At 46.3% G+C, this 24,120-nt stretch overlaps 1 protein-coding gene across 3 annotated transcripts in view; it reads left to right on the top strand.

Moving 5' to 3' along the window:
* STAB2 (stabilin 2) overlaps positions 1 to 24,120 on the top strand; it is a 137,278-nt gene that overhangs the window by 50,171 nt on the left and 62,987 nt on the right. For 2 of the 3 annotated variants that reach the window (XM_023509399.1, XM_023509398.1), the window contains 13 exons: positions 2,203 to 2,355; positions 3,011 to 3,073; positions 5,471 to 5,557; positions 6,338 to 6,424; positions 8,185 to 8,296; positions 11,115 to 11,295; positions 13,266 to 13,359; positions 15,674 to 15,832; positions 20,430 to 20,525; positions 20,605 to 20,697; positions 21,268 to 21,315; positions 23,039 to 23,175; positions 23,559 to 23,673. In XM_023509399.1, coding sequence (XP_023365167.1) covers positions 2,203 to 2,355; positions 3,011 to 3,073; positions 5,471 to 5,557; positions 6,338 to 6,424; positions 8,185 to 8,296; positions 11,115 to 11,295; positions 13,266 to 13,359; positions 15,674 to 15,832; positions 20,430 to 20,525; positions 20,605 to 20,697; positions 21,268 to 21,315; positions 23,039 to 23,175; positions 23,559 to 23,673 — 1,425 coding nt within the window. The remainder of the gene's footprint in view (positions 1 to 2,202; positions 2,356 to 3,010; positions 3,074 to 5,470; positions 5,558 to 6,337; positions 6,425 to 8,184; positions 8,297 to 11,114; positions 11,296 to 13,265; positions 13,360 to 15,673; positions 15,833 to 20,429; positions 20,526 to 20,604; positions 20,698 to 21,267; positions 21,316 to 23,038; positions 23,176 to 23,558; positions 23,674 to 24,120) is intronic. The other variant, XM_023509400.1, reaches the window with a different exon arrangement.

Raw genomic sequence — 24,120 nt, 5'->3', positions numbered from 1 at the left:
CCCCCATCCTCTCCCCTCCTCGTCTCTCCCCTCTCCCCACTCCCTCATTCCCCCACCCCCACCTTGTATTAGATCATCTACTGCCTTCATATTAGCATTGAGTACAATGGATTCTTGCTTCTCCATTCTTGTGATGCTTTACTAAGAAGAATGTGTTCCACTTCTACCCAGGTTAATACAAAAGATATAAAGTCTCCATCTTTTTTAGTGGATAGTATTCCATGATATACATATACCACAACTTGTTAATCCATTTCTGGGTTGGTGGGCCTTTAGGCTGTTTCCACAATTTGGCGATCGTAAGTTGAGCTACAATAAACAGTCTAGTGTAAATGGCCTTATGATAAAATGATTTTTTTTTTATTCTGGGTAGATGCCTAGTAATGGGATTGCAGGATCAAATGAGAGGTCTGATTTGAGTTCTTTGAGGGTTCTTCAAACCTCCTTCCAAAAAGGTTGCATTAGTTTGCAGTCCCACCAACAGTGTAACCTTCTCTCCACATTCACACCAGCACCTGCAGCTTTACAAAATCAATTAAAAAAGAGCCAGCAATCCCATGTATCACGGTAAAAGAGACATGAATAGAAGCTTTTCTAAGGAAGACAGACGAATGGCTAACTAACATATGAAAAAAATGCTCATTGTCTCTAATCATCAGAGAAGTGCAAATCAAAACCACCCTGAGATATCACCTAACCCCTGAGACTAGAACATGACTTAGTGTAAGAATTCAAAGAAGGCAGCACTATTCGACTAACTCTCTGGGGTTATAACATCAGCAGAACTCTGGCAGCCCAGAAATGATGTCTCCTGTTGAATCCCTGTGGATGGTGATAGTGGTGATCTCATCCTTTCAACAGATACCTGCTTAGTGCCTACTGTGTACCAGGCACCATTCTAGGTCTTAAAGACAGACCAGTGAATCAAGTAGACAAAAGTCCTTGGTTACATGGAATTTCTATTTTAGTAAGTAGGGGGATCGTCACGCTAAATGAGTAAAATACTTCATATAGCAGAGAGTAGTGAGTGCTAAGGAGAAAAAGAACTAAGCAGGGAAGGGCCATGGAGAATGGGCAAGGGCTGGCATCTTAGATATAGTGCCAAAGAAGTCCTCATGGAGGAGGAAACATCTGAGCAAAGACCTGAAGGAACTGGGGGAACAAGCAGTGTGACTAGCCAGGAAAGGGCATTCCAGAGAGAGAAAGCAGCGGGGGCAGAGGCACAGAGCAAGGAGTATGCCTGAGCTGTTTGAAGAATAGCAAGGATGGTGTGGCTGGAACAGGAAGCACAAAAGGGGGCGGGGGGATGCCAGGCAGCAGGAAGGAAGGGGAGGGTGGGGCAGGTCCGGGACCTGGGAGGTCAGGGGAGGGATGCAGGCCCTTCCTTCAAAAGACACGAGAAGCAATTGGAGGAGGTTGAGCAGAGGAATGACATGATCAGACATGCATTTTGAAAGGCTGTTTTGGAGATTTCATTTGATTGCAACGAAAATGATGGTGACCCAGGCCAGGGACACGATAAGAAGTAGTTGAATTCTGAATGTATTTTGAAGATAGACCCAGTAGAATTTGCTGATGGACTGGACAGGGCTGAAGGCAGATGAAGCCAGGAGGACTCCCAGGTTTTGACTTGAGCAACCAGAAGGATTAAGGTGCTGTTAATACCCGAAGGGCGAAGCAGGAGGGTGGATGGGGGAGAGGGATGGAGATCCGAAATCTTTGCTAATTGGCTCATGTGCTGCCTTCTCCCCGGGAACACAAGCAGGAACCTGTCTGTCTTTTCACTGATGTATCCCCACACCTAAGGCAGAGATAATTCAAGGTCAATAAATGTATTGGGATGAATCAATCAATCCCTATTTTGCCACAGAAAAGGAAGACAATTTGCCCCACGTCTCACAGCAAACATATTGTAGAGCTGAAATAATTATAATCATACCTCTTCCCCAGCCCCAAGCCTGCAGGGACCATTTCTGCAGGGGCATTTTTGCCTGGTGTTCACCAAGCATTCATGTAATAGATCCAGTCTTTCTCTGTCAGCCAAACCTCTCTGATATAGCAACTTTCCCGCCAGTGAAAAGTTAAGCGGCGTTGAGGACTTTTTAATGAATTGCCACCATTTGGATCTGCCGGGGGTTTGGGGGGGGGGGTCCACTGGCACTCCTGCAGCACAGAACAAAGGATGTCATTGCTTCTTTCCAGGGACAGATTCTGGCAAATGATGTGGCAATAGAAGAAACAGAGGTTGCTGCCAAAAATGGCCGAATTTACACACTAGCTGGAGTTCTCATTCCCCCGTCCATCGTGCCAATTCTGCCCCACCGATGTGATGAGACCCGTCAGGAAATGAAACTGGTAAGCGAATGAGGAGAATAAATGAGGGCCCCCAACAGCCCCTCAGAGCACATGATGTTCCACTCCTCACAACTTGGAGAAAACCCTGACCGAGTTTTACTGCAGAAGTTCTGTCTCGTGAACCAAAGTTCCTCCGAGAATTTCTGCAAGGAAAGATGTTACCCAAGAGTACTAGCTTCCGGGGCGGCCATGACACACTGCCACGGATGGAGGGCCTTAGCGCAATAGGAATGTAGCCTCTCATAGTTCTGAAGGCCAGACACTGGCATCAAGATCCCCGCAGAGCTGTGCTCCCTCCTCTGAAGCCTCTTTCTTCCCTCCTCCTGGCTTCTGATGGCTCCAACAATCCTTGGCATTCCTTGGCTTGGAGCCACATGGCTGCAGCCTCTGCCTCTGTCTCCACGTGGCCCCCAGTGTGTTTCTACGGCCAATGGACAAGCTGTCGCTGAAAGAGGGAGAGGAAAGGACTACTCCAAGCAGGCTCAGCTCTTTCTCCCAACCTCCCCCCAACTCCCAGTATTTACTCTGCTCCTTTCCCGGGAGTGGGTGGGAGGAAGACGGGAGCGTGGCCATCGTGCAGCTCCCTGGGATCACAGAGAAGGAAGCGCCACCAGAGATGGGGACACGAGTACTGACCTAACGTCTTTCCTTCCAGGGCACTTGCGAGAGCTGTTCCCTACGGTCCCGGAGCAAATGTCCTGCTAACTCCTATCCCGTAGTGAGTGTGACAGCTTCACGAAACCACAAATCACCCCAGCAACCCCACTGGTTTCTTGGCTTTTCCACCCCCCTTCTTTAAAAAATATTAATTGCTAATGAGATTAGCGGTTAGCCTATTATACAAAGGGATGGTCGAAAGAGAACCCTCAGATCTGTGTTTGAAGCCTGTTCACTGAACTTAGGTCAGCTGTTCGACCATTTTGCTCTTTTTTTTAAATCTGAAACTAATAACAATAATGACAGCAACACAAAGATTGGCAGCAATAAAAACCCAAGCACAATTCCTAAATCAAGTAGCCCCTCGGTTCCTCTCTACTTTTCCCCCCCTTAAATAAAATCCAATATTTGCATTTGCTCTTCCCAAGCATTACTTTGAAGAGAAAGATTAGGATAATGATACTGGGAATATTAAAAACTTTTTTAAGTTTAATTGAATTTTGTGCATGTTTATTCAGAATTACTCATAATATGTTAGGCATAGTGCTTGGTTCCAGGGCCTAAGGATGAATAAGAAACAGTGGGGTCTTGTTTCTGTTGTTTTGATCATGAGAAGCTCCATTTAAAAAGAAAAACAGGCTTGGCGCCCATAGCACAGTGGTTATGGCACCAGCCACATACAACAAGGCTGGCCGGTTTGAACCCAGCCTGGTCCAGTTCAACAACAATGACAACTGCAGTAACAACCAAAAATAACTGGGCCTTTTGGCAGGTGCCTATAGTCCCAGCTACTTGGGATGGGAGGCCAAGGCAAGAGAATCGCTTAAGCCCAAGGGTTTGAGGTTGATGCCATAAAAAATTTAATTTTAATTTTTTTAATTTTTTATTTAATTTTATTTTAAATTTATTTAAATTTTATTTTAACAAAATGAAACAGACAGCAGTGCAACGACCTCCACTTTCTGTGCTAAGTGATCTGTGGGTAGCAAAAAGCCAAGTGTTCTAAGGTAAAAATAATGATGGAAATGTCTACCCGTGAGTTCATCATAAGAAAGAACTTTCCAAGCAGAAGTTTCCACAAATGCTAGATTAGATGATTATGGAAAGTGATGAGCTCCTCGATGTGAAGCGTTTAATAAAGCAAAACAGTAAGTAGGCACAGGTGTCTGGATGTTTACAGTGATGAGTCCTAGTGAAGCCGTCAGCGCTGAGTCCTTCAGGATGCTGCCATCAGGCAGGGGGTGTGAGAGGGAGGAGAGGAGGAAATCGCCTTGGCTAACATCACAGTGAATGCAGGGTGCCACTTGGGGTAGACATATCATTATCATAGCCAATGATGATTGGGGAACGAAGGCAACAAAACAAAAAACCTTGCACAAGGTTACACTGGTGACATGTGGCCGAGCCCTGGTTTGCTGCCTGTGTTGAGCCACCATCCGAGATTTAGTAGGAGCCAAAGGAACCTTCCACTCACTCCTCCCACAGTCCCATGATCCACCCCTGGTTAATTACCCTGAGACCCAACAAGATTTTAGGATTTATCCTGAGACCCAACATCTTAGATTTTAGGATTTCATACCCCAGGAAGATCTCATTTGTCTCTTCTTGAGCAAAAGCCTAAGAAGAAGGGGTCAGCTTGTCATGAATATTTATCTAACACAAAATTTGAGGCAGGGACTAGACTCGTATGAAAACTTGTTATCAGTGTTACTGTCCCATTGCCCAGACTAGGCAGCTCGGGCCCAAAGAGACCACGTGATTTGCCTAAGATCCTAAAACCAACAGGTAATAAGACTTATTCTCTGGACCTTATACTTGCAGTGTTTCCTGGGGGGGGGGGGGGGGTAGGGGGTGGGGATTTAACCTGCCTGGGTTTCAGTTTCCCCATGTGTAAAAATGGCATGAAAAACATTTGTGTGCAGTTGGAGATTGACTAAGCTATATGTGCCATATGTCTGGCCCATAGTAAGTTCCTGCAGCGGTCATTCTAGATAGTTATGATTGGGCATCAGCAGTTGGAGTACAGACAGGTGCATTTTAATCTGCCCCCACTCCTAAGAGAAAAACTCAAACGATTGCTGTTACATTAGATGGATCATTCCACAACATATAGATTGACTCTTCAGTGGGCTTTGGAATTAGGAGGAGCTTAGGGAATGGCTATAAGTCAGAAGGGGAGGCAGGGCCACATCCAGGATGAACAGAAAGTGTTTCTGGATCAATTACACATGTCTGCCATGGCATGAGAAGGGACATAAAGGTGCATGAGCTACAGAATGTGCAGACCCTGGCCTACATCCTATCAATGAGGAAACAGGCCTAAAGAGAGAGCCCAAGCTCTGACTTGGACCCAGAAGTGCCAGTGTGGTCCAGCATCCTCTGCTCAGGGTATATGTAGGTGTCAAGCGATACCCAGAGGACCGTGAAAGGCAGCCTCACTTTCCTGGTTCTCTTCCAGCCACTCTTCACACAGAGATGTGTCTACAGGAGCATATACAGGAGCCTGAAGACTGGCTGTGCCCGGTACTGTAATGCCACCGTGAAGGTGAGGACTGTGCGGCCAAGGGACGGGTCCAGGCCAAGCAGAGCAAGGGCCATGCTCCCAGGCTCTAGTCTGCTGGTCACCATGGCCATGAGGCATTGGTAACACCTCTCTGCAGGGGAACTGAAGGGAGGGTTCTCTACTGGGTGGCCAGGCAACCCCTCTCCCAGCATCGCACCTCCCGTGGTCCCTACTCCCTTAACACAGAGCCCACTCTCTGCCCCTGGGCGGCTCCCACCTGCCTCTCCCCTCCTTCCTCTCTTGCCATTCCCTTCCTCATTGTGCTCTGTAGGTTCCCCTGGGCTGACTCATCTTCCCAGCGTCCACTCACTGTCTCTGCCTCTGTCCTCACTCAATCCATGGTGGCCTCCGCAGACTCCCCTCCTGCCTCCACTGTATTACAGTGCTTGGTTCTCCCAGTGCTCACCAGCACTTGCCATCCTCTGACATGATCTTCTTGTATTTATTTATTTAGTTTTGGTGGTTCGTTCACTTATGGTCTGTTCCCTGACTTAGAACATTGGCTCCGTAAATGCTCGGGGTTTCATCTGTCTTCTTTGCACAGGCTTAGAGCCAGGCTGGCAGCCACGAGAGGTGCTTGGTAGATTTGTGGTGACCAGATGGCTGACTACTAGCTGTGCCATCACCTGCTGGAGGGCTAGGCATGCTCATTGGGAAGGATAAATATGGTTTATCACAACAATGGACATTAAAATGTACCCCCTTTGAGGAATTGGAGCTCTGCTTGGGGTTTCAAAGTGCAATATACATTTTGTTTCTCAGATACCAAAATGCTGCAAAGGCTTCTATGGGCCCGATTGCAACCAATGTCCAGGAGGCTTCTCCAATCCATGCTCCGGAAATGGACAGGTGAGAAGGCCAGTTCACAATGGACACTTTTCACACAATGAATGCTGAATGCTGAAAGCTGACCTTTCTGAAATCAAGTCAAATAACAATTTTTAAAGGGTCCGGCATAGTAGCACTCTGGGAGGCCAAGGTGGGTGGATTATCTGAGCTCATGAGTTCAAGACTAGTCTGAGCCAGAGAGAGACCTTGCCTCCAAAAATAGCCAGGCGTTATGGCAGGCACCTGTAGTCCCAGCTACCTGGGAAGCTGAGGCAAGAGGATCACTTGAGCCCAAGAGTTTGAGGTTGCTGTGAGCTATGATGCCACTCTACCAAAAGGCAACAAAGTGAGATTCTATTTCCAAAAAAAAAGCAATTTTTAAAACTGCTAAATCAGTCTAGTGCAAATGTCCTTATGATAAAATGATTTTTTTTTTTCTGGGCAGATTTCAGGATCAAATGAGGAGGTCTAATTTGAATTCTTTGAGGTTGTATTAGTTTGCAGTCCCACCAGCAATGTAAAAGTCTTCCCTTCTCTCCACATCCACACTGGCATCTGCAGCTTTTAGAATTTGTGGGTGTGCTCCTACTTAATGGCACAGTTGTTAGGGTGTATGGCACACCTCTTGGGGGCGGAACACAATTATAAGAGGGACGTCACCTAACAAATACAAACATTGTAACCTAATTCTTTGTACCTTCAATTAACCTGAAAAAATTTAAAAAAAAAAAAAAAAAAAACCTGCTAAACCAATGGCCAGTGGCCAATGCTGGCCACTAGTCCCAGAAAATAAAAGCAACCAATCAGTTACTACCAGAACAGAAAGTACATGTGGTAGAAGGAGCTCGGTCTTGGGAATGGAAGGATGGAAGGGAGAGGGTCCAGTGATGGTGCTTTTGATCTCTTCTTACCTATTGCCATCGGTAGGACCTTGGTGACTCTGGACATCCCGTGGGGAGATAGAAAGGTTGCCCTGCATTGGCCTCTAAGACCCCTTTCAAGACTAAGATTTTATGGTACTTAAAAATATTTTTTTTAAAAAGCACTGCCCTTTGATTGCTTATTTAACCTTTCTGCAAAACCTAGTGAAATGATGAGGCCAAAACTTAACTCATCAGACTTGGAGGCCAAAGGTAAACAAAGGTAAAAGTCGTGGTAATTCGGATGGGGAAATTAGAGATCTGTGTGCTTAATAAATCCACACCTAAAATACACTTCTTGCAAGGGGAAAGAAAAACCTATACAGCCATGAGTGGGGGCACCGTGCGGAAAAGGAGGACAGGGAGAGGCCTGTCTAAGAATGTGGCCAAGGGACTGAGAAGGTAGCTGTGCCCAACTCTGATGCACATCGGGCAACATGAACCTAGCCTTGGCTGGGCAGGGAAGGTGGGAGGAAAGTATGTTTACCACTGAAGAGAGAAAACACTGCAGTTTGGAGTCACAGAGCTGAGTGAGAATGTACAGAGGGAAAGGCCGGTCACTCATTCTGAAGGCCCCATCTTATGGCTTATCCTGTACGCGTCTCTTGAAGGTTCCAGGTTCCCCATCACGACCCTCCCTTCAGTGACTTCTCTTAAAGTTCTAAATCCTGGCTCGGGGTCCCCAAGCTGGTCACTGTTGTAGCATCCTCCCCAAGACCACTGCCCACAAGGGGTCCCAAAGAGTCATTTCAAGTGAGACTGAACCTGAGTTCGCAGAAGTCAGGTCCTAGAATGCAAACATCAAACTCTTCCTCACGGACCTGCACCCTAACAGCCCATGGGGTCTGTCTTTGCTCCCAGTGTGCAGATGGCCGCCGTGGCAACGGGACGTGCATTTGTGAGGATGGATTCCAAGGCTCACAGTGTCAGTTCTGCTCCGATCCCAATAAATATGGACCTCGCTGTGGCAAAAGTAAGTGATGCTTCTGGAGCTCCCTTCCACTCCCATGCCAGGGTCCCCCTTGTGCTAGTGCAGGCTGCTGGGTGTCTTGTAACCCCTTTGCTGGGGGTTGCCATCATTGCAGGGTGGCTTTTACACTGTGGTTCTAATACTCCTGCCTATGCTGGAGGGTCCCATTTGCAGAGTTTCTGATTCAAGAGAGTGGGTTCTGTATCAAGAAACAGGTTCACTCTCTACCTTTCAAGCAGGCCTCCTCCATCAGTGCCTCCATTCCCTACTCCATCTTGCCGCCATTGGGCAAGTCTTCATACCTCCCTATGCCTCAGTTTACCTTAAAACAGGTGAAGATAGTAATAGTCACTGCCTCAGGAGTGAGTACAAGTTATTACTGGAAAGCACTTGCCTTAGAATAACACTTAGCATGTAGTATGTGCCATAAGTATCCTAGCTACCATCTACTGTTCTAAAGGCAATGACGAAAATATCAAGAAGCTTATCGTGGCCAGGCACAGTAGTTCATGTCTGTAATCCTAGCACTCTGGGAGGCTGAGGCAGGTGGACGGCTTGAGCTCAGGAGTTTGAGACCAGCCTAAGGAAGAGAAAGACCCTATCGCTACTAAAAATAGAAAAACTAGCCAAGCCTAGTAGTGCTCACCTACAGTCCCAGCTACTTGGGAGGCTGAGGAAGAGGATCACTTAAGCCCAAGAATTTGAGGTTGCTGTGAGCTATAATAATGCCACAGCACTCTACCCAGGGTGACAGAGTGAGACTCTTCCCCCCTCCAAAAAAGAAGCTTGTCAAACATGTAGAAAGTTCCACAACAATAGGTATGAGGGGAAAATGCACTTATATAGTCTTAGGAAATACAGTATGTCCTTTAAAATGATATCCTGTGCATATTTCAGTATATATTTATATTTTACATATTTCTAAGCTAAGAATAGGACTTAATGATAGGGTCAAACTAGTATTTCAGAGCTTGCTGTGGGATCAGCCCTACCTGAACTTAAGGCCCCACTCTGCAACCTACTGACTATATGATCTTAGAAAAAGTGGTTTAATTTCTCCATCTATGAAATGAAGATAATACTGGCACTTACTTAATAGGTTTTTGATAGGAGGTTAGACCATAATTTGGGACTTTTACAACAGAGCTTGCACCCAGATTGTATTCAATAAACATAACTGCTGTCACGATTATTGCTACTAACTCTGCACATTTGTGACAAAACACACACCCGTCCCCTCTCACCTTATATGATCCTCACAGCGACCTCCCAAGATGGACAGAGAATAGCTAAGTCCAGGCACAGAATCCTACTCCAGTGTTCTTTTTGCCAAAGTGGATGCCTGAGGGGAAAAAAAAAAACATAGGGGTTTATTCCAAGACCTGGCAACATTGGCATTTGTCTGAGGCCAGTGGGACAGGTTGTTGAGGCTGGGGGAGGGTGGGCAGCAGCTCTCATGCCTCCCATCCCAGGTTTGTGTCCGCCCACGATCACATACATGGGTTTGCTCCTTGGAAAACAAGCCCTGACTTACTTAGAATTGTATAAAGATTTGAGGGGAGTAAATACAGCTATAGTTTTCCAGTCCCCTTTTTCTTTCCTGGGTGTTGGCTCCAAGCACCTCTGCTAATTCCTCTCCATCAGCCCCTCTAAGGCTAGATCCCCCCGATTCCTTCACTTCCGGTTGTATTTCAGGGCTCAGAATCCTTCCCACCTTCCTCTGAGACTCTCCATAGCTTTCTTTTTGCTCCCATGTGCATAGAAGCCTGAGTCGGACGAGCCAGCTCACACGGCAATTTTTAAAGACCTATCATCAAAAGGAAATTAAGCAGCTAAAATAGTAACAGGGCCTGGAACAACAGTTAATACAATGATCTGCTGTGTTCACGTACAGTCCCTGACAGAAATGGGCTTGGAAGCCCAGGGTCAAGTCTTTGCTTGGGGTCCTCACAGCAAGCTAGAAATTTCCCTTACCTCCCTGGGCCTCAATTTCTTCATCTGAAAAATGGAAATAATCAAGTTCCCACCTCCTGGGACTGGTGACTATTAATGAGATGGTGGATGTCAAAATCCCCAGTGCTTTGAATGACATCAGTCATCCAAATATTAGCTCTCCTTTAGTTCTCCTTGATCTGCTGTGACAGTGGTGAGCACACCAGGGCCCTGCCAGCATAAGAAATCACTCCTGTTTACATCAGAATAGTTCATGGAAGGGGAGAGATCCCCAGGCTAAACTGTCCAATAGGAAAGTAGTTGAAAATTGAGTTCCTTGGCCTTTTTCACAGCACCTTACCCACCTGTCCCTGACTCCCCTTCACACGCACTTAAAAAGCAGCCTCAACACCACATACTTCTCCCGAGTCTGTGATTTTTCAGCTTGTGTGCCATGGCATGCTGGGATGCTGTGAGAGGATCTTAGGTGTGCCACAAAACTTTTTAGAGATCATTAATTAAATTATTTTTGAAAGAAATGCAAAGCACAGTCAATATCTTCTTTTTCATATTTCTTTCTTTTTTTGATCAACATAATTTAAGTGTGCTGTGGAAGTTCAACGACAGATTCAAGTATGCCATGCGATTAAAAAAAAAGGCTGAAAATCCACTATCCTGGGTGGGAAAGTCACCAAGGGCCATCCAAGCACTCTGAGAAATGCTTGAGACCCTGAAAAGCAGCAGCAGGAGCTATCCCCAGCTTAGTGTCCAAGCTCTGCTGTGACAGGAACAGGTAGGGGTGAGAGGAGGGGGTCACTGTCCCCTGGGGAGCTCTGCCTCCATGCTCAGCTTGTCCCCAAGCCCTGATGTCCCTCTTCTCCTCTTTTAGAATGTCTCTGTGTTCACGGGACGTGTGACAACAGGATAGACAGTGACGGGGCCTGCCTCACTGGCACGTGCAGAGACAGCTCTGCTGGGAGATTCTGTGACAAGCAGACATCAGCCTGTGGGCCCTACATCCAGTTCTGTCACATCCATGCCACCTGTGAATACAGCAATGGGACAGCCAGGTGGGTCTGGGAGAAGGCTCTTAATAATGCAAAGCCACTGTGTCACCTGCAGATGGAGCCAACCCATATCTCAGCTCTGTAAACTAAGGCTTGTTCTCTCAGTGTGGCTTTTGTGGAAAGAATCTCAATTTGCAGCACTCCTTGCTTTGAAACTTACCAGCTGTGTGACCTGGAGCAAGTTACTTAACCTCTCTGAGCCTCACTTTCTCATTAGAGCCGTAAGGATGATGATATCTACCTTAGCAGGGCAATCAGGAAGAGTAGAAGAATGAAATGAAAAAGCACCCAGCACCAGGGAAAACACATCATAGGGGTTTCTTCATGGAAACTAGGAGTATAATTACTGAAGATTTGTTCACCAACTTTCCAACCTTTAAAAATGCCTTTGGGTGGTGCCTGTGGCTCAAGGAGTAGGGCACCGGCCCCATATACCCGGGGTAGGGGGTGGGTTCAAGCCTGGCCTAGCTAAAACTGCAAAAAAAATAGCCTCTACTTCCTAAAGCTGTTAATAATAGCTCCCCTGGTGGTGCTCAGGAAATTGGATCTTGAAGTGGTAGACCTCAATTTGTTTTCATAATGCTAACACCTGCAGTGGGTTTGGGGCGGCAGGGAAAATACCAAAGGAAATTTTCTTCTCTGGGAATATCCGATTATTTGCTGACTTGTCTGCTGTAGGCTGCAGGGTACATGAGGCCAAAGACTGTCTTTTCTTTTCCATGGTTTACAATAGAATGCATTCTGTACAATAAAAGCAGAACACATTTTCCTGGCCAGGCAAGATGGCTCATGCCTATAATCCTAGCGCTTGAGGAGGCCTCAGCAGGTAGATTGCCTGAGCTCAGGAGTTCAAGACCAGCCTGAGCAAAGTGAGACCTCCCATCTCTAAAAAATAGAAAAACTAGCAGGGCATTGTGGCCAGCACCTATAGTCCCAGCTGCTTGGGAGCCTGAAGCAAAAGGATCGCTTAAGCCCCAAGAGTTTGAGGTCGCTGTGAGCTATGACATCACAGCAATCTATCAAGGGAGAGAGAGTGAGTCTCTGTCTCAAAAAAAAAAAAAAATACATTTTCATAAGGAGTTAGGACTTACATCAGTGCATAAGGCAAAACCACATGTAATCATAATGACCCTTACTCCTGAGTCACCCACAGAGGACCATGGTTACAGGTCTGTGTTTTCTGTATCACCTTAAGAAAGTCAGTCTTGAAAGAGATCAACCCATTTCTTCATTTGGGCACCAGATGAAAGTTTCATTCCTCTAGGAAACTTGACACATGAAAAATGGTTTTGTTCATTTTTGTGAAGCACATGAGTGAATTACAGTAGAACATGGGGACACAACTTGCCCACATGGTTTCCCCACCACCTATTACAGAGCACTCAGACCCATCAGTGAGTGAATGGTCCCCATTTAATAGTGAAAGTATCACCATGGGGCATTTGGAGAGGAGTGTCTAAAAGGGTGATGAGTCAGGAAACGGTCAGCTCACAGAATGAGGCACCTAAGGACATCTCATTTGAGGAAAAAATATATATGTGAAGGAGCAGAGAAGAGTCTCACCTGCCTGTCATTTTAAGATCTCTTACATAAACGAGAGGGCAGAGCTGCTCGTATCTAGCCCTGAGCAGAAAGACCTATAAAGAAGCAGGTTCTGGTACAATAAGAGCAGAAAGCTGTGGGGTATTGAGACTTATGGACAGGAGGTATTGTGCCCATTTTCCAGATGCAGAAACAAAGTCCCCTGTGGTTAAGGGACTCGGGCAAGGTCACACACACTGAGAAGGGGAGGGGCCTGGATTCCCAGCCAGGTGTGTCTGGCTGTAGACCCCAGAAGTACCCTTGACCACATTTCAACACTGGCTTCCTCCACCTGAGCAAACTGTCCCACCACCTGGCGGTGACTTGCTTCCCTCTGCTGGGAGGATGGTGCTTATATTTCAGGGGCTAACCTCACACACTTCTCTTTGCAGCTGTATCTGCAAAGCAGGGTATGAAGGAGATGGAGTTGTCTGTTCCAAGATGGAGCCTTGCATGGGATTAACTCCCGGGAGCTGTAGCCGCAATGTGAGTGGTGGTTTATTTCCAAGCTACCTGGTTTTTGTTGTTGTTGCTCTTGTCGTTTTTAAAGAAACCCCAAGGAAGGCATTCCAAAAGGGGTCTGATCACTTTTCATATGCAGGACACACTTGTGTTTGCACCTTAAATTTTAACAACAGCTACTGGTACTTTCTAGGATAAGGTGACCAGATTTTAACATTGGTAAAGTGGGACACCATTGATCGGGGGTGGGACGGGGGGTGGGGCGGAGGAGGGGTGTGTTCTTGATTAAAATTTGGTCTATATGGAGCAACAAAAATTTTCATAGAACGCGAAAATAGTATTGTAATTTTTTAAAATTTCAACATAAGTACCATTTACAAATATAATACATTAAAAAAAATTATGTATAGAGCGGCGCCTGTGGCTCAAAGGAGTAGGGCGCTGGTCCACCCGGGCAACCTTGCCCAGGAGGGGAGTAGGGAGTTTACATTAGCCTTTTCATTTCCAACTGAAGTTACATTAACCTCTTCATTCCCAAATGGAGTTAAATTAACCTTTTCAGCAGCCAAAAACCATATATTCCCTTCCCATTGTCCCGCCCTTTCCTAGATTATAGTGCATTCTTTCCAAAAATCAGGACTTTTTTAAAACGCTGCCGGACAAATTGTTAAAAATCAAGATTGGCGGCTCGGTGCCTGTGGCTCAAGTGGCTAAGGTGCCAGCCACATACACCTAAGGTGGTAGGTTCGAATTCAGCCCGGGCTGCCAAACAACAATGATGGCTGCAACCAAAAAATGGCCAGGCATTGTGGTGGGCACCTGTAGTCTCAGCTACTTGGGAGGCTGAGGCAGGAGACTCGCTTGAGCCCAGGAGTTGGAGGTTGCTGTGAGCTGTGATGCCATGGCACTCTACTAGGGGGATAGCGTGAGGCTCTGTCTCAAAAAAAAAAAAAAAAATCGGGACTGTCCTGCCAGAAGTGGGACGTCTGGTCACCTTATTCTAGGAGCCTCTACTTCTTAAGTTCAGATATGCAGGGAGCTTGAGAAAACACCACGTGAGAATCAGATATCAAGACCGATGGTAATACCTCTTGATTCAAACTTTACAACTTACAAGGGACTTTCATGTATCCGATCTCATTTGCTTCTCCCACCAACCCAAGGAAATCAATATTGTTATCCCCAGTTTACTGATTGAGAAACGCGCCTTGGGGAAGTTAAGTGAATTGCCCTACATTCTATTGCAGTTATGGACACTGTCCAAACACTCCATTGCTCTTGCTAATACCTCTCGAATGGCGTCACCACCACCTGACCCCAGTCACCCTCCTCTCTGACCTACAGTTTGATAGCAGGTCCCCTTGCTTCCGCTCCTGCCTGTCCACAGTGTGTTGTCCACCCACAGCCAGAGTGACCTGAAGCAACTCAGATGGTGTTTCCGGAGGCTAAACCCCCATGGGGAATGTCCTCTGTTCCTGGAGATAAAATCTGGGAACAGCTGCCCGGCCCCACCCACCTGAGTCCCCTTGGGCAAGCCTCGCCCCCTCTCAGCCTGGTCTCTACAACACTTCTTGCACCTAGCTGTCCTTCTCACCCTGCCTGCCCTTCAGCCTCCTGGCAGGGTCCTCCTGAGAGACCCGCCAGCCAACATGGAGCTTGGGCCTCCACATTTTAGGGACCTGGTTCAGGTCTCTTTACAGACACATGACCTTGGGCAACACCCAGTTTGTTTATCTGTAAAATAGAGAGATAAGAGCAGTTTTTTCTCCAAGATGATCATTTGTACTTGCAAAATAATAAAAACAGTCCCTGGCTGGCTCAGTGCCATTATCACAGTGGTTACAGTGCCAGCTACATACACCAGGGGTGGTGGGTTTGAGCCCAGCCCTGGGCCAGCTAAACAACAATGACAACTGCAACAAAAAAATAGCCAGGCCTTGGGGCGGGCACCTGTAGTCCCAGCTACTTGGGAGGCTGAGGCAAGAGAATCACTTAAGCCCAAGAGTTTGAGGATGCTGAGAGCTGTGACCGACCCCATGACACTCTACCAAGGGCAACATGGTGAGACTCTTGTCTCAAAAAAAAAACCAGTCCCTGTCTTAACATAAATAACAGAGTGATGTTTGTGATGCAGGCCATTAGCTGGGGCCAGCTCTGACCAATCTTGCTGGTGAAACCATCTGATCTTTTCACTGGCCATAATACAAATTAAGCATTCCAATTCCCAATGCACCCAGTGCACATATGTGTTTCTAGAACATTCCCCTGGAAGTTCTTTTTGGAATTTGATGGCTAGTTTGAGGTTTCAGAGGCTTGCCTTGCCTTTTTCCTCCTGCAGGCAGAATGCATCAGGACTGGCCTGGGCACCCACACCTGCGTGTGTCAGCAGGGATGGACAGGGAACGGGAGAGACTGTGCGGAGATCAACAACTGCCTGCTGCCCGGCGCGGGCGGCTGCCATGAAAACGCCACCTGCTTGTACGTAGGCCCTGGCCAGGTAGGTTGGACACAGGAGAGAGCAAAGAAGCAGCAGGATTCCTGTGTTGGCTTCTCTTTGTCCGGGACACAAAAGTACTCTGGCTAGAACTTATTGCAGCTTTTTTATCATTTGAAGCAGTGAGAATGGGTTAATTGTCACAACGAACCTATGACAAGGTATTATTATTATCTCGTCTTATAGGAGAGGAAACTGAGGCATCAAAAAGCTAAATAACTTGTTCACGTAACATAGAAAGTTGTGTGAGGTTCCTCCTTAGACCCTGTCCCCCCACACCTTGTACTTCCTGTAGGACTCTGTAGCTCCTTGGTCACTTTTGCTTACGCTCATTTAATGGAGATTAAGGCAGAGAAGGCGACTGCTTGGGGATTAATCAGCTCCAGCGGAGTTGGAGAAGAGAAGTGACTGACCAGGGCCCCTTCCCATCCATCCCTCCTCCCTCCACTTCTCCCCACAGGGAGGACCAATAGGTGGGTTCTAGAAGGCTAAGAAGATGGGAATCAGGATTTGAAATCATCCCCCCTCTTTCACATCTTGATGTAACTTCTCCCTTTCCTATTTTAAGGCTGAACCTTTTTTTAAACCTCCAAATCATTTTCTTTTCTTTCACAAATGCACTTCCCCCTTGACAAAGGCGCTGTTTGTATAAGGTCTAACCTTGCTCACCACGGTACCTCCCTTTTGGTCCCCAACCTGTGGTTCTTGGCGCTCACATTTCTGTATGTGTGTTGATATCTATCCATAGCTTGCATTTGTAAAGTTAAGGTCCCATTTGTAGGTATCTCCCACTCCCACGCAGAGTGCCGGGTACCCGTGCAATGTAACTGTTGGTGGGAATGTACCCAACCCCCTCCCCGCGGCTTGAATTTCATTGAGTTCTTCTCTCCTGTGAACATGGAGGTGTTAATCCACTGGCTCCAATTTAGTACTGGATACCTGTGATGTTTGTGTTTCTGTTCCTGTGATACTTCCCTTAGGAGAATGATCTCCAATTCCATCCAGGTTGCTACAAAAGTTACATAATCTCCAACATTTTATGGATGAATAATATTCCCTGGTATAGATGTACCACAATTTATTAATCCATTCCTGTATTGAAGGGCATTTGGGGTGTTTCCACATCTTTGCAATTGTGCATTGTGTTGCCGTAAATATTTGAATGTGTCTTTATGGTAGAATGCCTTTTTTATCCTGTGGGTAAACACCTAGAATGGTTTTGCAGGATCAAATGGTATGTCTACTTTTAACTCCTTGAGGAATCTCCATACTCCCTTCCATAGAGGCTGCACCAGTCTCCAGCCCCTCCAACAGTGTATAATTGGTTTTTTCCTCTCCAAATCCACACCATTTCTCTGGGGTTAGGTGAGATCTCGGTGGGGCTTTGATTTGCACCTCTCTGATGACCAGAGACAATGAGCATTTTTTCTAATGTTCTGTTGGCCATTTGTCTATCTTTGCAGAAAAGATCCTGTTTCTAAAAGTGTTGCACACTTTTTAATGGGGTCGTTTGGTTTTTTCCTTATTGGTTTGCTTAAGTTCTTTAATCTCACTATCAATCCTTTGTAGAATTGGTAGCGTGCAAATATCTTCGCCCATTCTGTATTCACAAAATAGTCAAAGGGTGGAAGCAACCCAAGGTCCTTCCACAGATGAATGGATAAACACAATAGAATACTAACCAGCCTTAAGGAGGAAGAAAATTCTGACATATACTACCTGGGTAAATCTTGAAGATGTTATGTGAAGTGAAAGAAGCCAGACACAGGTCAAATACTGAGTGATTCCTCTTATCTGAGCTCCCTGGATTCACAGAGTCAGAAAGTAGAATGGTGGTTGCCAGGGCCTGGATGAGCAGAGACTGCAGGGTTAGTTCTAAGGAGTGTGGAGTTTCAGTTTGGGAAGATAAAAATGTTCTAGAGATGGAAGATGGTGATGGTTATACAACAATGCGACTGTCCTTAACGCCCCTGAACTATACATTTTTAAAAGGTTAAAATGCTAAATTTTGTCTCCCATGTAGTTACAATGCTTTAAAAAAAAAAAAAAGAAAGAAAGAAAAAGGAACCACAAATAAAGTGATTTAAAAAGAAAGCGGAACATTTAGGTTCACATTCCTGTACAATCCACATGTGGGTCTAGCTCAGCAGGACTCAGAGCTCAAAAGGCCGCATAAAGGGTCAGTTTCATGGTCCAGCTTCTTCCAGACTCTTGGGTGAGCGGTCGTCTCCCTCAGCTTCAGACTTGCACCACCATAACGCTTTGTTAAGCAGACTAGAGAGTTTTCTGCTAACTTCCCCCAAAGCTCAGGATTCATTCTCTTTTGCTGGCTCAAACGGAGGAGCTTTCATAACCATCCTCATTTCCCGACACTCCCGTCAGCCCTGTGAGCAATTACAGAAATCAGGCCAAGTACATGAAGTACAGTCGCAGTTAGCTCAGGCCAAAGCCCTGTGCCCCCACCCTGAGGTGAAGGAATCAGGCACCAGAAGAGGGGGAGCGATGGTGTCCCCAAAGCCAAATGGGAGTGCAGTTTCCAGAAAAAGAGAGAACAGGTGCTGGACAGACAAAACAGCGGTTCACACCCCGGTTCATCTATTCACTCATTCAGCTAACACCTCTCAGACACCTGCTGGCTGTGAGCTCGGCAAAGGAGATGAGAGATTATCCCTGCCAGGGCCTCCAGCCAGCCTTAGAGAGAAGCGCACTCCTGTGCAAGGCGACAGACAAGCTGGAACAGCACAATGTAATAACTGTAAAGGCCACCGAGAGTAAGTGCTGTGGTTTGGTGTTTCTCCAGCACTGAAGGGGCCACTCTCCCATTTATCCTTCTGATTCCTCCACCTGGAGAATCTGCTCCTGGATCTGGAGGAATTTAGCTTTAAGAGGTGGCCCCAGGAGTCCTAATCAGGAAGGAGCTCATTGCAGTCTTTTATCAAGTGTTTTGTAAATGATCGCATTCGTTTTGACTCCCTTGAGTTGGCAGATTGCATTTGAGAAAAGGGAAAAAAAAAATGCTTTGGTGTCTGCATTGGATTTCTAGGGCTGCTGTAATAATGCACCACAAGCTGGGAAGCTCACAGAACAACAACAACAAAAATGGTTTGTTTCACCCCTGTGGAGGCTGGAATCTGAGATCCTAGTGTGTCAGCAGGATTGGTGCTCTGAGAGCTGTGAGGGAGAATCCACCCCCGTGCTTCTCCCCTGCTCAGTTTCTCGAACTTCACTGGCCATTGTCAGAGTTGCTTGGCTTGTGGAGACATCACCCTAATCTCCGCCTTCCTATTCGCAAGGTGTTCTCCCCGAGTGTGTACCTGTCTCCCAATGTCCCCTTTGTATACTGGTCACACTGGATTCAGGGTGCACCTCCCTCTAGGAGGAGCTCATCTTAACTGATTACATAACAACTCCGTTTCCAAATAAGGTCACATTCTGAGATATTTGAAGTCAGGACTTCAACATATGAATCTGAGGATGAAGGGAGGCAAGGCCAATAGGACAATCCCACCCCCACCCTGTCCTGTCCTCCTTTCTGCACACAGACTTGAAAGACACCCTGATAGAGGTAGAAAAGGGTCTCTCCATGGCTTTATATAAGAAATATACATACCATGTGTAGGAGTGCCCTCCGCAGGTACTAATTGTCTTAAAAACATTTAGACATTCCAGATAGGTACAAATGTTAATAATTAGGAATGTTACTTTGCTTTTCGTCTTTGTTTTGAGACAGAGTCTCACTCAGTTGCCTTCGGCTGAATGCCATGGCATCACTGCTCATAGCAACCTCAAACTCTTGGGCTCGAGGGATCCTCTTGCCTTAGCCTCCCAAGTAGCTGGGACTACAGGTGCATGCCACAATGTCCAGCTGGTTTTTCTATTTTTAGTAGAGATAAGGTCTCACTCTTGCTCAGACTGGTCTTAAACTCCTGAGTTCAAGCAATCCACCTGCCTTGGCCTCTTAGAGGGCTAGGATTGCAGATGTGAGCCACCATTTCTGGCCAAGAATATTACTTTAAAAAGACAAAGCACATCTGGACCAATTATGTCAGAGGGTTGTCAGGGTTGGCAGTGTCTGGAGATGCCACCCAACACCAGGTGGAGAAGGTCAAACACCCTTGTTGGTAAGGTCTTGCCCTGCACACACAGTTGCCATCGTGTGCTTCTGTGTGCGATATCCTTTGTATAAGACAGTCACATGTTCCTTATGAGGAATAATGGCAGACAATGCCTATGCTTTAAAGATAAAAATCCATAACTTGCTCTATGGCTTGCTGAACCTTCCTCTTTTCAAGAGACGAGCCAACTTTTCCAGTATGATCCTATTTAGGCTCTAAATTTTCTCTGAAACTATCTCTATAGGCCCTTCTTGGGTAAAGATTATTTAACAAAGAGGGCACTGAGAAGCTATCAGATTGGAAAATGTAACATAGAACGTGGAGACTGAATGTAATGTAGACTCTAATAGACTCTAAGTGTAACAAGCTAGAGACATTAACACTGTTCTCTAAGAGGGCTATGGTTTCTATGGTCCAGTGCCACATGAAGGCAAGGCGTGGAAGGCCTTGCATGATCCTCTTTGATTCTTTTCTTGGAATTACAGAATGAATGTGAATGCAAGAAAGGATTTCAAGGGAATGGGATTGACTGTGAACCCATAACTTCCTGTTTGGGACAAATTGAAAGATGCCATCCACTGGTGAGTTCCTTGACTGTTTTCTCATTACACACACTTGATTTAGCAAGGCAAGCTACGTCTCTCTTCTCGGTTTTGTCAGGCAAGCTGTCAGTTTACTTCTGGCATCTGGAGCTGCGTTTGTCAAGAGGGCTATGAAGGAGACGGCCTTCTGTGCTACGGGAATGTGGCAGTGGTAAGTCAAGGACAAACTCAAAAGCACAAGGATGAAGACAAGACCCTCTATTACCCACATTAACCAGCTTTTATTATCCCCCACTTGACAGAAGAGAAAATTGAGTTCCATTAGGTAACTGGACTAAAGATCTAGGATATGGCTGAACCAGAATGAAAAGCCAAGTGGTTTGATTCCACCTTCCCAGCCTCTGCTCAATATGACTCTGAAAGGGGGGCATTTGCTAAGCTCTGTGACCCTCCTTAGCGTCTGGGTGACCATGTTCTTACAACCTAAATTCTGATTTGCAAGAACTTCAGGTTATTGCATCATTTGAAGTTTCTGGAATTACCTCTTGACCTCAAATGTAGAGGATAACTGAGCCACCTTGGTGTAAAAGCAGCTCACTGCTTGGGTGATATACAGTGACAGGGGCACCAATCTGCCAGCGCTAGTGAGGCTGGCGAGGACAACGAGCCCGGCGCCAGGGAGGCTAAGTGCAGACGGCCCAGAAATGTGCTAGGCCTCCTTCTCATGGTTCTTTCCCTGTGTTCTCTCCCACCGCTCCCTCCCCCGCACAATATGAATAAGGAAATGTCATTTCTCGCCGAAGCAGCTCTATTTAACCAGTGGATAAAAGTAAGTACCTTTGTTGGGATTTAGGATTGTGATATACATAATTTTATAAACCTGGAATGCCCATAATAGAAAACTGAAAATGTGGCTCTTAAGAAGGCAGGAAGGTGGCTCGGCGCCTGTGGCTCAACTGGCTAAGGCGCCAGCCACGTACACCTGAGGTGGCCGGTTCGAATCCCCAGCCCGGACCCGCCAAACAACAATGACGGCTGCAACCAAAAAAAATAGCCGGGCGTTGTGACGGGCGCCTGTGGTCCCAGCTACTTGGGAGGCGGAGGCAGGAGACTCGCTTGAGCCCAGGAGTTGGAGGTTGCTGTGAGCGTGATGCCATGGCACTCTACCCAGGGGGATAGCTTGAGGCTCCATCTCAAAAAAAAAAAAAAAAATAGAAGGCAGGAAGGTGATTGTCCAAGCAGTGGTTCTCACCCCTGACTGTGCTTTAGAACCTCTTGGAACACATTTTTACATACTCCTCCCTAGGCTCCTATCCCTGAAGATTCTGATCTAATTGGCCAGAGGTTTACTCTGGGCATTGGTGTATTTTAAAAGCTTCCCAGGTGAATCTAACATGCAACCAGAGCTGAGAACTTCTGGTCTTGGGTAAGGTGGGGTGGTCAACTTTTAACCAATTCAAACATACATGTCTAGCTTCCTTCATTACAGAGGTCTTGGTTGTATTTTTTAATTCATCATTGTAATTCACCAAGTTAGATTTGTGATTTATAGCTACAATTCGGGATACTTCATATGTGCTTGGCTCCAAACGTAACCTACCCACCCCTGGAAAGTATTATGACAAAATTCCAATCCATACTCCTCTCTGTTGTCTCCATCACTGTCCTATTTGCATGCATGGCCCAGCCAGCCCTGGCAACAAATGGTCTATTGCCTTTAAATAGATAGTGGTCAAAATCGGCCATGCCTGGTAAGCACTCTAGTGTGGCTCCCTATTGCTTCCACGTGGGGCCTCTCGGAACCCACAGGCCCCCAACAAGCAAGAGAAGAAGCTGAGCACCCCTTCTGGGCATGCTGGTTTTCATAAAGACGGACTATGCTTGGTCTCACCCGTGTGCCGTGGCATGCCGGGCCCGGCTCACCCCAGCTCCCAAGAGCTGACCGTGCACACTGCTTCCCACCTCCACATTCAGTGCTGTCATGTGGATACCTTGCAGTCAGCCCTGGTGTATTTCCACCAGAAAAAATCTGTAACTGCTACAAACCAGGGCTTACCTTTTTTCCTAAAGAATCAGTGTTAAACATAAACATGCCACAACCTCTACCCAGAACTACCCCTCTAGGCCAGAATGTGAGTTCAGACCTCACATCCCTCCGGTGCTGAAACTGTCCCTGAAATCTGCCCACCATCCTTACTCCAAAGACATCCAAGAATTTTCGAGAGTCTTTGCACATGTGTGTGCACACACAGGTCCTATCAAGATGATTTCTCTGGCTCTCTTTAGACTAAGGCATAAAGAACTTATACTGACTTAAAGTGAGACCTGAAGGAGCAAATTTGCATTTTGATACGACTCATACATTTTCATAAAAGGAGTGAGGGTCAAAGAGAATAAGAGACATCAGGATTTGGGAAAGAAAACCCTAGGACCTTCCCCGTATCCCTAAAATTAAATCACATAAGAAATTGTCCTCTCTGCCTAGCATTTAGTTCAGCCCTGTTTGTCCCCTAACATGACTCAGCTCCCTCTGTGCTCCTTCTGTGATTCAGAATGCATCTCTGCAGCCCACACTGTCAGTCGCCTCCAACCTTACTGTCCTCGTGCCTTCCCGACAAGCCACTGAGGACATGGACCAGGACAAGAAATCCTTCTGGTTGTCACGGAGCAATATCCCAGCCCTAGTAAAGTAGGTATTATTAATTTTCTTCTTCACGATCTCTGAATGGCATTCCTGTAAACTTATTTTAGAAGTTCAGTGTAGGGAAGCCACCTAGTCCTTCAAATTCATGGAACTGTGCATGTTCTCAGATTCCCCCCTCCTGCTTCCCCAGGTTAGTGATTATCTGTTCTACTGCTTCACGTATAACTCAGCTAATCCTCCCAACAACTCTATGATGTAGCTCTTATAATTATTCCCATTCTACAGAGGTGGAAACAGAGGCCTGAGGTGATTGAGTAACTAATTCAGCCAAGGGGAAGTTGAATTTTGAACATGGCAGCCTGGCGCAATACTCAATTACTGTGTGTCACACGGGCTATGTGCTTATGGCCCCTATGGTCTCATTTTAGGTACCATACACTTCTAGGCAAGTACACAGTGGCCGATCTGCAGACCCTGTCATCTTCTGACCTGTTGGCAACATCTTTGCAAGGCAGCTTCCTTCACCTGGCAAAGGTGGACGGGGTAAGAGAGCTCTGTATTTGTCTGCTTAAACATGGCACTCTCCATCATCCTTTTAAAAATTTTGTGTATGGGAATTTCCAAACGTGTAAAAATAGGGGAAAAACCCATGTGAGCATCACTCAGATGCAATAATGATCAATATATATTGATACTGGCCTGGTGCCCATAGCTCAGTGGTTAAGGCACCAGTCGCATACACAGGGGCTGGTGAGTTGGAACCCAGCACAGGCCAGCTAAAACAACAATGACAACTGCAACAAAAAAATAGCCGGGCATTGTGGCAGGCACCTGTAGTCCCAGCTACTTGGGAGGCTGAGGCAAGAGAATCATTTCAGCCCGAGAGTTTGAGGTTGCTGTGAGCTATGACACTACAGCACTCTACTGAGGGCAACATAGTGAGACTCTGTCTCAAAAACAAAAATAATATATAAATAAAATATATATATA

This window comes from Otolemur garnettii, unplaced genomic scaffold, assembly GCF_000181295.1.
Source record: "Otolemur garnettii isolate 467f Iridium unplaced genomic scaffold, OtoGar3 scaffold00007, whole genome shotgun sequence".
Taxonomy (NCBI): domain Eukaryota; kingdom Metazoa; phylum Chordata; class Mammalia; order Primates; family Galagidae; genus Otolemur; species Otolemur garnettii.
The sequence above is the reverse complement of the archived record's forward strand: the minus strand, read 5'-3'. Positions and strand labels throughout refer to the sequence as shown.